This window comes from Bos mutus, chromosome 1 (assembly GCF_027580195.1).
Source record: "Bos mutus isolate GX-2022 chromosome 1, NWIPB_WYAK_1.1, whole genome shotgun sequence".
NCBI lineage: Eukaryota > Metazoa > Chordata > Mammalia > Artiodactyla > Bovidae > Bos > Bos mutus.
Genome location: NC_091617.1, coordinates 961,661 through 975,741, shown reverse-complemented (window position 1 = coordinate 975,741; position 14,081 = coordinate 961,661). Strand labels below are relative to the sequence as shown.

At 47.7% G+C, this 14,081-nt stretch overlaps 1 protein-coding gene across 6 annotated transcripts in view; it reads left to right on the top strand.

Annotated features, from left to right (window-relative positions):
- ITSN1 (intersectin 1) overlaps nucleotides 1-14,081 on the top strand; it is a 252,754-nt gene that overhangs the window by 181,241 nt on the left and 57,432 nt on the right. For 5 of the 6 annotated variants that reach the window (XM_070365814.1, XM_070365651.1, XM_070365712.1 and 2 more), the window contains 3 exons: nucleotides 1,771-1,892; nucleotides 5,284-5,401; nucleotides 7,332-7,523. In XM_070365814.1, the coding sequence (XP_070221915.1) occupies nucleotides 1,771-1,892; nucleotides 5,284-5,401; nucleotides 7,332-7,523 (432 nt within the window). Of the gene's footprint in view, nucleotides 1-1,770; nucleotides 1,893-5,283; nucleotides 5,402-7,331; nucleotides 7,524-7,911; nucleotides 9,434-14,081 lie in introns of those variants that run through there. The other variant, XM_070365943.1, reaches the window with a different exon arrangement.

The window sequence follows — 14,081 nt, the reverse complement described above, 5'->3', positions numbered from 1 at the left end:
ATGACCTGTCTTCCTCACCTAGGTCATTTGAGCCCTTTTGCTATTACAGCCTTGAGAAATTACAGGTTGAGAGTCACCACAGCACTGAGAGAGGGACTTGTGTATCTGTGCCTGGCGCTCAGCCTCCAGACAGGCTCACCTGACAAGGAAAAGTGGGTTTTTCGGTAGTTGTAGGATTTCAGACTGACTCAAGATATCAGACCACCCCAGTCAAATCTCTATTTTAACCCTGAGTATGCTATGGGGTTGGCCAAAAAGTTTGTTTGGGTTTTTCCATCACATCTTACAGGCTAACCTGGATGAACTTTTTGGCCAACCCTATACATTTTGAATGGTCATTCCAAAGGGTCCAGAGGGGCTTAACATCGCACTGAAATCAGCAAGCTGCTCAAAAAAAAAAAAAAGGAAAAGAGTATTGAGGCAGGTCACCAGCTACACAGGCCAGGTCCTTTGAGCAATGGGAACACCAGGGGCCAAATAGGGTAATAATTTGGATGTTTTCTGAATTGAGAACTCTTTGGAGTCTAGAGCTAATCCTTGGTGGGCTGGGGGAGAGTTCTCGTCCCCAGCGCAGATTTCCCATCTTGGGCTCTCAGGGGAGCCCAGACATGAGTGAGCTGGGCTCTCTCTTGCTTCCTTGAGTTCTGGGATGCGTCTGACAGGGCCAGCCTGCACCGGGACGTCCCAGTGCTCCTAGCGTGGTGGCCGCTGATTACAGCACAGGGTCGGGTGGGCGGAGGGCCCGGGTTATGTTCCTTTATGCAGGAAATGCTGTCAGAGACGGGCCTTCTACTTCTCTCCTTCTGTCTGTCTTTACTTCATTCCTTGTGTCTTCATCTCTTTCTTCTGAGAACAGTTACGATGGGGAGAGAGTGTAGAGGAATAGAACAGTCTGTTCCGTCTTGCATCTAGAAATCCACAAGTTAGTCCCTGTGGATGCGCCAGAATTCAGTCAGAGAAGGGTTTTGTCCTTTCTTAGTCGACCTCCTGTGCCAGGAGAAGTGTACTTTTTCAGAGCCTGGTCTGTGGTACTGCTGGACTTTTTCCCATGAAACTGTTCGGTCAGGAAAAGTACAGAACTGTTTTCATTTTTTCTGTGCGGAATTGCTGTTTTGCTTAAAATCCCCCTTTTGACTCTAGGATCCTCCTTTAACTTGCAATAAAAAGAAGTAAACTTCCGTTGACATGATCCCTAGCTGGTATTCAGGGATCGCCCTTAAAGTGTCAGCCACAGAGGGAATGGTCTTGTGGACGGAAGAGAGAGGCTGAGGAAAGTCATGGTGTAGAAGTCAAGCCAGTGCCTGCCCCTGGTGGCTTCTCAAGAACACAGTTTGTCTTTCTGCTGTTCTGGCGGGTGGAATGACTTCACTTGACTTCCTTGATTCACTCAACCATCCTTCTGTGGACCGTGTGATAATAATAAGCCCTGTGTGGGGGCCGGAAGGCGGGTGGGGCTAAATGAGGCTCAGCTGTTGGCATCCTGAGGGGCAGGGGGGGTGGGGAATTTGTGGGGGCAAGCTGGTGGGTTCCAAGAGATGAGGGGACCCTCGGGCACACCAGGCAGAACCAGAAGGCGAGTCCAGTCCTGGAGCACTGCATTTGCCTTGCGGGGAATGGGAGCCCACAGGGCCTTCTTCGTTGAGTAGAAGACCGGCCCTGTGTGCTGGCTTTGAGGACGTTTACCTGAGAACCTGGGAGGTGGCTGTGTCTTGGCTGTCCTTCTCCTGACTCTTAACGACGCACTCTACCATGTTTGGTCTTGTTTTCCAGAAATCGCGCAGGTCATTGCCTCCTACACAGCTACGGGTCCTGAACAGCTTACCCTGGCCCCCGGTCAGCTGATCCTGATCCGGAAAAAGAACCCAGGTGGATGGTGGGAAGGAGAGCTACAGGTTAGTGTCTTTTCCATTGGTTTAAAATCCCCTGCCTGGATTTCAGCATGCAAGATTTTGAAGGGATGCTATTTCATGGCAAAGCGCAGATACCCCCACACTGTCTGAATCCTACATTTGTGTAACAAGAGATGCCATGTTCTCTAAACCCAGTTTGTTCCTAAGCCTTGGGCAGCCAGGAACAGAAATGTGAGAGCTGAGGATTCTTTTGAAGATGTATGTGTATCTGCTGGATTCTTGAGTTGAGACAGTGAGTGGTGGGAAGGAGAGAGCTCGTGATGGAGAGTTTCATCCTTACTGTCACAGCAATACAGGAGCAGAGCTTCCCCTCCGCGGTGCTGTGAGGTGTGACGCCACAGTGGCCTGTGTAGTCACAGCCACATCTGTGTGGCACGACAGTTTTAGTTCTTCTGTGTGTGTGTGTGTCTGTGTGTCCGTCCTCAGTTCATCAGTCTGTCAAGGTAAACCTTGATCAGGAAGGCAAAGATCTACATTTTGGTGAAATAAATAAATACAGCACTTTCTGTGCATATGGGGCAGATTAAAATTAGAAACTAAAGTGCCAGAGAGTGAAGAGTGGGCTGGTAGACTAAAAGAAAGGTATCTTGGCTGGAATAGAAGGTACGGCCTGGAGTAGCCAAAGGCAGAACTTCCCCTGGGATCTCACTGGTGGGCAGCCATTAAAAAACCCGTCCAGCAGGGCGGACAAGATACAGTTTATTGGTTCAGTATTTCATTGAGGGGAATCCACTCCCCTCATCCTTTAAAAAATTTTTTTTGTTTTTTAAATTTACTGATTTTTTTTGGCTGTGCCACATAATTTGTGGGATCTTAGTTCCCCAAGCAGTGACTGAACCAGGGCCGTGGCAGTGAAAGCACTGTGTCCTAACCACTGGACTGCCAGGACTTCCCTCCCTCCCCTATTTAATGTCTCTTCCTTTGCTGGGTGGGGGAGGCCTTCCACAGACTTGTGGTGTCATTTCCTGGAGAGAGCTGTCGCCTAGTGGCCTTCCTGTGCGTAGATCACTCCCCTGTTCTGAAGACTTACGGGGGTCCCCGTGGCCCTCCTCCTCAGCCTGCTCACAGGTGTGCCCTGTTGCCCTTCCATGCGTCTTGCCCATCTGGCTCTCAAAGTGATGTCTCTGCTCCAGCCGCGGTTGGTGATCTACTCTCCTGAAGACAAGCAGCAGCCTCAGACCCCAATTTCTTCCTGCCTTTGCCCAGAGCATCTCCCCACATGGTCCTTCCCGCCTCCTTCCTCAAGAGCTGGCCAGAACCCACTTCTTCCAGAAGCTTTCTGTGACCGTCCTACCCGAGGCGACATCTTCCCGTGAACCCTGGTGGCCCCTATGCCCGAGCTTCTCTTGACATTTAGTATTGATGCCAATACTATTACTTAGCTTCCCATGCATGTTTCTTCTTCATGTAGGTTATCAACTCTTTGAGGGCAGAAACCGTATTTTTTCATCCTCTCACTCCTAGTACCTTACGCGAAAGAGTCTTGAGAGGGTCCTTGCAACCCTCAGTTGTCTGCCCAGGAGGGCTTCTGGTGCTCTCACCAGACTTTGTCTTCTGCGACTACACGGATGAAGAAATTGGGAACGTCATCTGGTGGTCCAATGGTTGACTCCGCACCTCCCCTGTAGGTGACACGGGTTCAATCCCTGGTCAAGGAATTAAGATCCTGCACGCTAAGAGGCATGGCCAAAAAATAACAGAAGTTATTTTTTAAAGAAAAATAGAAGTTGCCAGTGAGTTCTGTGTTCTGCCCTTGGGAAACTGCACAGATGCGGGAAATGGTGGTGTCTCTGTGAGCCCCACGGCAGTGTTTACCAGATAGATGAATGTGGGGGACCTTTTAAAGAAGTGGCTTCAACCATGGGTGGGTTCAGCGTGAAGATAAAAGCTTTAGTCCTTGAGCCAAGAGCATGAAGTCTATCAGACCACAAAGAAAGTAAAATCTGATCTACTTTCTAAAAGTAACCTAGAAGTATCCTTCACGACAGATTGCATCAGATAAGAGGGTAAGGGTGAGGTATGGAAAGCTTCCTTTTCTCTGAATTTTATTTTCTTATTTTGAGAGTAGGTTAGAGGGGAGGCGTGCGTGTGTGCCCTGTAAATTGTTTTGAACTCTCTGCTCATGGTGGTGTGCAGAAGGGTAGTTCTGACACTTATCATCCCTAATTAGAGTCTTTGTCTCTTAGAATTATGTCAGGATGACAAGTCTTGGTTCACCAGCTTTATTATAAGTTCCTTCAAGTCACATACTATCCATTTCCAGCAACTCCCAGCATGTAAGCTCTCAATGAATGGATTTTGTGTTGAATTAGATTAAAGTGAAGGAGAAAGGACTGGCAGTGGGAAACATGACTCATCTGTCACACAGGCTTGATGGCTTTCGAAGGCAAGGTCAAGCTTAGCCCCCTTGTATCCTGCATATATCGCATGTCCATCATCTGGTATATGTACAGTTAATATCCGTAAGATCATAGATGCGAGTGTGAATCTTGGCTTGCCATTGACTAGCCTGTAACATTGAGGTTATCGCTTAACTTTTCTGAGCCTTACTCTTTTTGTCTGAGAACTGGGAATAGTGAAAGTGGGACATGGGAAATGGAAATTGTAGTAGTAGTATTCTTCTGGAATTGTTGTGTAGGTACATGTATGATAGATGTTTAACACAGGCCTAGCTCATAAGAAGCTCCCAGTACATGTTACTGCCATTATTATTATTATTATTCCTAAAATCCATATATAACGTTGACATAAACCATAATCTCTGCCCTACCTGAAATTGACATCTGAGAGGTGTTCAGCAAGCAGGGTTTTCTGTCCTGTAAGTGCTGCATTGTCCTCTGACTGTGACCCACACCATCGAGCTCGTAGGAAAATACTCCGGGCTTTGCCGACCAACGGCTGCCACAATTTGAATTTCAGCTGTGGTGTTTTCGTTTTGTAATGTAGCAATCCATAGAGTCTATTGATGTTATTCTGTTTTAGTTATGCTTAAGCTTGGCATACGGAGAAGGCGATGGCACCCCACTCCAGTACTCTTGCCTGGAAACTCCCATGGACAGAGGAGCCTGGTAGGCTGCAGTCCATGGGGTCTCTAAGAGTCGGACACGACTGAGTGACTTCACTTTCCCTTTTCACTTTCATGCATTGGAGAAGGAAATGGCAACCCACTCTAGTGTTCTTGCCTGGAGAATCCCAGGGACGGGGGAGCCTGGTGGGCTGCCGTCTACAGGGTCGCACAGAGTCGGACACGACTGAAGCGACTTAGCAGCAGCAGCAGCAAGCTTGGCATAAGCACACCATGTTCAGAAGCAAACTACACCATGAAAGAGGATGAAGCTTTGAAACGTTTTAATGTAATTTTTTTTATTATTAGGCACGTGGGAAAAAGCGCCAGATAGGCTGGTTTCCTGCTAATTACGTCAAACTTTTAAGCCCTGGGACAAGCAAAATCACTCCAACAGACCCACCGAAGCCAACAGCTTTCCCAACAGGTGAGTGGTTTACACTCTGCTCAGAAAATGGTCTGTGCTTCCTGGTAGGCCTCCTACTCAGTTCTCTTGTGGAGTGGCGAAAGTTGTCTTTCACATCGGCTGTAACCGCCTCTTGTACTTGGAGGGGCTGATACCCCATGAATGTGATATGGAATATGTTTTTCAAAAGGACCAAATATCTAAGCAGCTTTGCTGTGCTGGGTACAACAGACTCCTTGTTGGAACTGGCTTCCTAAAGGGGCCCTGAATGCTGTGCTATTGAAGCCAGATTTTTCTCTTGATTTCCTTCCAACTATTTAAATTGGGATTTGGGCTGGGGCGGCGGTGGGGGGTTGGGGGGAGACAAAAAGGGCCTCCTAAAAATAAATGGCCGGGGTCTAAATAGGTCAGGAGATTGAGCCGAGAGGCCACAGGGGTCTGTTGGTTGTCATGTGCTGCTCAGTAAAGACAGAAATAGCTCCCCTGTGACATTTCCTGTGAACAGAGGGGCTTCGCTTAATGGGCAGGATGTTATACACGCTCTCCTAAAGGGACCAAGAGGGAACAGAGGGCCCTGCAGCTGAGATGGTTGGCTATCTTCTGATTGAAGAGACCAAATTAGATGCTTCGGTAATGTGTGAGAGGGTGAGATAAGGGCAGCCAACTTCTGCTTGGGTCTTTAAGCCATTAATGGAATCTTGGGTGGTATTTGTGGAAACACAGGCTTTTCCTTCCAGAACCTTGTGGCTAAATGTCTGTGCTGTACATCCCCAGTGAAATCAGATCAAAACTTGGCAGCCTTTGCAAGAAATGAAAGGATTGGTCAACTTTGTGACTGATTGCTGACCCCAGCTGGGCCCCTGTGCTTGAGCCGTGGCCTCTCTTGTAGGCAGAGGGGTGTGGTGCCCACTGGGTCTCCTCTCCCTTGGGGAGGCCTAGTGGCATGCCCTTCATCAGGTTGGTTAAAACCCACAGAAATTGTTTGCCAAGGGGATGGGATTAGCTGGAACATCGTTAAAGCCTGAGCCTGTATACAGGTTGGTCAGGAAAGATGAACAGGGGTAACACCTAACTAGGCAGACTTCTCTGAAGTGTAAAAATGTCAGGGAATAAAAGCAGTGTAACCTCCTGTAGGTTTGAGGGAAAATGAGAAAAGGAGAATTGTCCTTGAATGTGGAAATTGCTTCTTGGAGACAAGATTCTGAGACACAAAAGCACAGCAGAATAAGGCACTGGTTTTCCTTTTCACTGAGAGCTTCCCAGGTGGTGCTGGTGGTAAAGAGTCTGCCTGCCAACACAGGAGACGCAAGAGACAGGAGACGTGGGTTTGATCCCTGGGTCGGGAAGATGCCCTGGAGAAGGAAATGGCAACCCACTCCAGCGTTCTGGCCTGTAAAATCCCACAGACAGAGGAGTCTGGCAGGGCACAGTCCATGGGGTCGCAAAGAGTCGGACACAGCTGAGCACAAGAGTTGAACTTCTTGGAGGTCAGCTGGTAATCACCTTCCACCTTAAAAAAACAAACAGACAACAAAAAACAATCCAACAAAAAATCAGAAAAGGAAAAAAAGAGCTGGGTTCAAGTCCCCATGATCCACAGCAGTGTGTGCAGATGGGCTAACATTCCGAGTCAGCATCCTGAAGGAACATCACCACCCTCAAACAGAAATGATTCCCTGGTAGCTCTCCCCTACCCCTGCCCGTTTTCTGCGGACAGCGGAACACATGCAAGAGGAAGACGGGATGGGAACTAAAGGTGAGGCCTGCCATTCTGCTGTTGTCTTGGTCTCCAGCCCTCCAGCTTCCTCCACTGCTCACACTTAGACAGAGCCCTCCGAGCCCTCCAGGTAGCTCTACCCTCTTCAGGCAAGGACACGGTCGGGACACGGGAGGCCCGGAGAGCCTCAGGCAGCCCGCGCCCCCTCCTGCTCACCGGGCCTGTCTCCCGCAGTGTGCCAGGTGATCGGGATGTACGACTACACCGCGCAGAACGACGACGAGCTGGCCTTCAGCAAGGGCCAGGTCATCAATGTCCTCAACAAGGAGGACCCCGACTGGTGGAAGGGTGAAGTCCACGGGCAGGTGGGGCTCTTCCCGTCCAACTACGTGAAGTTGACCACGGACACGGACCCCAGCCAGCAATGTAAGTGCCCCGGCCGCCCGGTTGCCTCTCCTCTCTGGCGTCTCACGGTGAAACATGCAGCATTGCTCTGATTCTGCTGAGCTTTGTTTGCAGAACTTAGCTAGACCATTGCTGCATTCGCAACAGTCTCTTTGAAGACCTTCCTCATAATGCAAGACTTTTATCTCGTGGGGTTTTCGTTTTGTTGGTTTTTTTGTTTTTGGTTTTAAAAATCATTCCTTCTGTAGCATGTCCCCTCCCCCCTCCCCCGTCCCCCTTTTTCTTTTTTTTTTTTTTCCTTTTTAATCATTTTGGCACCATGCTGTTTTACATGCCTGACTCATTTTCCTAGCTTGAATTTTGCTCATTGTTTTGTTTTGCTTATGTGTTGTTTTCCTCCTTTTTCTAGGAATCATATGTTGTCCACCCCCCCCTCAGGCTTGAAAGTCCTCAAAGAGACCCACTATCCCATATCACTGCCCCGAGGGATGATGGGAGATGCAGCCTTGATCATGTGACTTCCAGCATGATCACCTACTGCCTTCTGAGTAGAAGAACTCACTGCAGAGCAGTTTACCTCATTTTACCTTAGTTGCATGTGATGACAATGTTGAGTTATTACTTGCAGAGATAGAAGCAAAAAATTACAAAAATACACAGGGTAGTGGGTCCTTTTGTGGCTTTCCTAGTGACTCAAATTGACTTCCCCCCACCTTTGCACAGGTGCTTTCAATAGTTTTCAAATTATTTTTCAATAAATCTTTTAGCCTTTTAATAAAAAAAAAAAAATGAATGACTTCTTTGCTATTTTGGTTTTGCAAAAAGACCCACTATCAAGGAATGCTGCATGTGCTATTAAAAAAATGTTTCCAAATGTCCATAAATCTGAGACTTGATGTATTTTTTGTTTTTCATTCTGTCCAGTGTTATCAACTAAATTGTGTAGTTTGGGTTTGTTGCCCCCTACTGTAGAAGTACAGAGGAGTTCAGTATATCTGTTTTAAAGACGTGTAGAATGAGGCCAATTAAACAGAAGGTGTTTTGTGCTTGTTTGTGTGTATCAGATGTACCTTGCTGAGCATGTAATAATACATCCTGTACATATGAAATTAGTTCTTTCCATGGCAAAAGCTATTACCTTGTATGATGCTCTAATCACATTGCATTAATTTTATTTTGCACAGTGACCTTGTAGCCCCATGAGAAAGCATGTGTGTTTTTGTTCGGTCTCAGATTTATCTGGTTGAGTTGGTGTTTTCTGTTTGGGGTTTTTAATTTTGCATATTTTCATACCATAAATCCGTAGACGATACCTTTGAGGTTGTCACGGTCAACAGTATCTACAATCTCGCCTTAGTCTCTGTTACACCAAGTTTTATTCCAGTGACTTCATGGAATGACGATTTCAAACAAGTAATTTTCTTGACAAGAAAGAATGTATAGGAGTCTCCCTGCAATTAATTTCCAATGTTTACATTTTTTAACTAGACTGTGGAATTTCTACAGGTTAATATGAAATGGAGCTCATGGTCCGTTGATGTGTTGGATGTTGTAGCTGAAGCCATGTGTGTCTTTTAAACACTAGTTGGAAGCTCTCAATAAAAACGCCGTTGCTGACAGCACAGAAAACGGGGCGGGGGGCAGGGAGCCTCAAGCACAACCTAGCGGTTCTACTAATGACTTTTTAACAGTAGTGATCTTCTGTTTTACGTCTGTCCCCTTGGGGACTCTGTGCTGGCATTGTGTAGCGGTCCTTCTCCACTCACACGGTGCCGAGAACGAGGACACCGCCTCGTTCGCTGGCGCGTCAGTATTTTCATGGATATGAATGTAAAATATATAAATATATAAACCTGCGGCTTTAACAACTGTAATACAACCTTTTGAATTAGTTATGTGTATAGATAATTAAATTCTTCATATAAAAGTTAGACGGAAATGTCTCTGTGTTCTTGATGTTGGAAGGTGGCAGTGGTGATGGGGAACCAGCCAGACTAGACCTAAGCAGGTGGCCTGCTGCCCACGTGTCCATTATGATACAGATGCCATGGGGACCCTCGCTCTTACCCTGCTACCTGCCCCTCCCTGATCAACATGCAGACAGGTACCCTTCCTAATACTGATTTTGAAGAATAGAACTCCCGGGACTTTCCTGGTGGTCCAGTGGTTAAGACATCACACTGCCACTGCAAGGGGCAGGGGTTCGATCCCTGGTCAGGGAACTAAGGTCCTGCACGCTGCATGGTGCAGCCAAAAATAGGGAAAAAAAGACGGCAGTTCAGCTTTGAGCTTAACTCTCTCATCGGGCTTTCATATGTGCTATTGATACATTGACAGGTGAGCGATGTGACTCAGAGAACCACACATTTGCCCAAAAGGTGTATCACAAAAGGGTCTGTTGAGCTGACAGATGTAAGTACATCCTGAAACTTTCACATCTTCCATGCCATTGTTTGCCATCTGTATCTGCCTTGCAAACTCCAGTTGAATTTGCAGAAACAGACGGGTGTACACCCTGATGAAACTGTTGGCTACGACAGACCACGGCTTGAATCCGTTCAGGAACCTCGCTTATTGGTCCTCCCCTGCCATTCAGTGGAAAAGTGAGTTCCTTCATCAGTTCAGCAAATAGTTGCGGGGAGAGACTTACCAGGTGTGGACGCTGCTCTGGGTTCTGGGGCAGAGAGTGCCGCTCCATCAGTGAAGACTGGGTCCCTGTCCTCATGGAGTTCACTTTCTAATGGGAGGAACAAGCAGAAAACCAAACTGCTGCATACATGTATGTACATAAATATATGAGGGGTGTGTGTGTGTGTGTGAGAGAAGCTGATGCATTATGTGCCAGGACAGCTAACGGGTGCCAGGTGACCCTGAGGAGGACATCCAAAGCCAACGTTCGGGAAGGGCAGCTGCAGAGAGAGATCAGGGAACCCTTCCAGAAAGAAGGGAGACCTAAGGATGAGAAGGAGCCAGATGAAGCTGGGAAGAGAAGGGGCTGTTTGAGGCAGAAGTGTCATACAGGGGCCCCAAGGTGCAGGGAGAGATCCCCATCACTGCCCCCCACCCCACCCTCTTGGTCAGCAAAGCCCTGTCTCTTGTCCAGGACCACCTGCTCCCACCCCCTACCCCGCCCCCTTCACCCGAATAAGTCAGTGTTTCCAGCTTTGAGTTTTGGCTAGCAGAGATGCAATTGTCAAGGTGGGTAATCCACGATAATACTCTCCACAACTCTCTCTCTCCATCCCCCTGTCTGTAGATCAACCCTCTTAGGCTGTGTTGACACAGGTTTGTCTCCAGGAATCTTGCTCTTTCCCCCTCACAGATCATGCAGTTTGCATTTGATCATAGTGTCCTTCTGACCCTGGGCTTCTCAACCAGAGGGAAGGAAGATGACAGCCTCTGGTGGGTAGAGGCGGGGTTGCTGCTGAAGATCCTCAATGCACAGGATGACCCCCACAGCGGACGTGGTCCCGTGTCACCAGTACCAGGGCTGAGACAGCCTGGTCTCTCATCCCTCTGGCTGCTGTGGGCAGTATTCCCCTGGTTGCTCTGGGTGAATATTTTTACGACTGAACTCTAGGTACAGTTTTGCCCCAGAGGCACATGGACACATGAGAGGGCCTTCGTTTTGCCATTCTGACTTGCTTTTCTGTGTCTGGCTGTCTCTGCTGTGCAGAGCAGAACCCACAGGGCTGAAGGTGGCCACGTGGCCCACGCTCCAGGCCCACACTGCCTCTGCTTAAAACGATGTCTGGGAGAAGCCAGTCTAAAGGAAGGATTCATTCCCTTGTAAGGTTACAGAGCTGTATGTCATTGCATGTCCACTCTGTTCTGGGAGAAAAAAGGGCAGGCCCAGATCCCCTACCAAGTGGTAACTGGTCCTCTGCGGTTCCTCTCAAACTGAGCAGGATTACTATGGCAACAGCACATCATCGGTAGGGTAAAACTAACCTCTCTTACAGCGGTCTAGACCCAGCTCACGTTCCCTGTTAGCGGGTGAACAGACAAATGCTTGGTGAGTTCTTTTCTGGTTGAGAGGATGAGACAGTTAAACAGCCTCATCAACTCAATGGACATGAGTCTGAGCAAACTCCAGGAGATCATGAAAGACAGGGAAGCCTGGCATGCTTTAGTCCATGGGGTCACAGAGTCGGACATGACTTAATGACTGAACAACAACCACAACCACCTTCTCGGGTGCCACCAGAAGAAAAACCTGCTAACCCTTGTTTAGGAAGCCCATCGAAGCGGTTTACCCATATGAAACATTTGCCAGTATTCTTCTTACCTATAAAACAGCGATTGCATGTGACTCAACCTAGTACACTCATACAACCAGGCATGCTGTAGGGCAGGTGCTCAAGAAAGCCTGTTGAATGGGTGGGTTCAGGGATTAGTGAAACAGGAAAGCGCTGAGTTCAGGTTCTCATACAATCCATCCCCGCTGGAGAGGAGACCATGCTGTGTCTGCCTTCCCTTTTAGGCGTGAGCTTCCCCAGAGCAAGTCTCCTTGGCAGGTGCTGTTCCTGAAGCCGCTCCATCAGTGGTCAGTGAAGGAGGCTGAGGACCAGGGATGCTGGGGCATTGCCTGGTCTCCGTGCCAGCCCCAGTCTCAGCTGGGGAACGGGCCTGACACTCAGTCAGTCCTGCTTCCTGGAGGAGTGAACATCACTTCTGAAGGACAGTGAATATTCATTTTCCCTTCTAGCAAAGTGATAAGTTAATCCTATTCATTCTTTTTCATTCCCAAAATACCCAAGAGAATTTTTTATGGAAACTGCATGGAATGCCAGCGGTTCCAGAACTGTCCAGAAAAATAGCCCTTTCTTAGAAATGTCTGATGTTTTGGATCTGGTAGGCTAGAGAAACATAATAAAGTCAAGGATCACAACAGCTCCATGTGAATATCTCATTGCAGCCAGGCCTCTGTTGGGGCTTTCTTTAAGAAAACGCCACACATAAAAAGCGGATTTCCAGAATATTTTCCTGGGTGTGTGGCAATTCCATTTCAGAAGTTTCCGTTGCCTCTTAAGAAGGTTCTGTTCTTTGAATTGAAAACTCAGGCATTTTTTTAAAGATAATATAACTTCAGTCACAAAAATTTGTGTTGTTTATAGAAGATGAGAATCAACCATAAAATTGTTGTGTCAATACAACTTCCTGTTAAGCATGCTACAGTGTTATTTTGGAGAAGGCAATGGCACCCCACTCCAGTACTCTTGCCTGGACAATCCTATGGACGGAGGAGCCTGGTAGGCTGCAGTCCATGGGGTCTCTAAGAGTCGGACACGACTGAGCGGCTTCACTTTCACTTTTCACTTTCATGCATTGGAGAAGGAAATGGCAACCCACTCCAGTGTTCTTGCCTGGAGAATCCCAGGGACCGGGGAGCCTGGTGGGCTGCCGTCTATGGGGTCGCACAGAGTCGGACACGACTGAAGCGCCTTAGCAGCAGCAGCAGCAATGTTATTTTATGTTGTCAACAGGCTGGATGTGTGTGTGTGTGTGTGACAGACACAGAGAGACTGTGATTTAAACGCCCACATCAGTAGCTTGGTCACAGTGCCACCAGCAAGCAGACAAGTATAACTCTATCAAAGATTCTGGTAGAGGCTGACGGCTGCTGTTCCCACATCTGCTTGGCACATAGTGTCAGAGCCTCAAAAGAGGAAGTGTCCCTTCCTTTTGACCCAGCCCATCATGTTGAAAGGTTGCTGCTGCGAGCCCTGTGTTGAGCTAGGATTCATGACCTCTGGAGGAGAGGATTTTGATCCAGGGTCAGAGACAAGGCTTGACTACTTGGAGCTTTTTGTGTAGCAAAGTTTTGTTAAAGTATAATAGAGATAGGGAAAGCTTCTGACATAGACGTCAGAAGGGGACAGAAAGAGTGCCCCCTTGCTAGTTTTTAGCAAGGTGTTTTATGTCTGTTAGAAAGCTATTAATCAGATAAGAGAGACACCTCAAGGCTGAGGGAGTTTCACCAGGCCCCTCCACAATAGGCAATTTTGAGATAGGATGGCACGAGACGTGTCATTCCCCACCCTGGCCATAAAACAATTGACAGGAATACTGGTTTGTTGAGCCATTAGCAGCCCAAGGTTTGAGAAAAGAAAAAAAGGTTAGTCTTAGGCAGAACCATTTTGAAGAAAGGCAAATTGCAAAGCAAATACATAGTTTCATTAAGAAAAACATTTCCATAAGAAAAGTACATTGGTTAGCTCAAGGCAAAACCAGATGTCCTTAACACAGAATTAAAAGAAGCCTCTTTTCATCTTGTGTAGAGAAGGGAAAAAAAAAAAAAACATCTGCCACGTGCAGTTTATTACCGCCTGCCACTTGGGAACCTCTGGCCTTCCTGCCTGTTACCCTCTCAGTGCTTTTAAAAATGAGAGCATCTTCTAGATGTAGCTTCTCCTAACAGACCCAGGAGGAGGAGCTGCCATTGTTCATGGAGGATGCTATGCCACTCAGTATCGCGTAACGTGACTCCGCTTACAAGGCCCAAGCTGTCCTTTCCCGCCTCGGGCCCTGCCCCATGCTTTCATGCACACCAGTCCACTCTGTTGCAGTCCCGGCTCC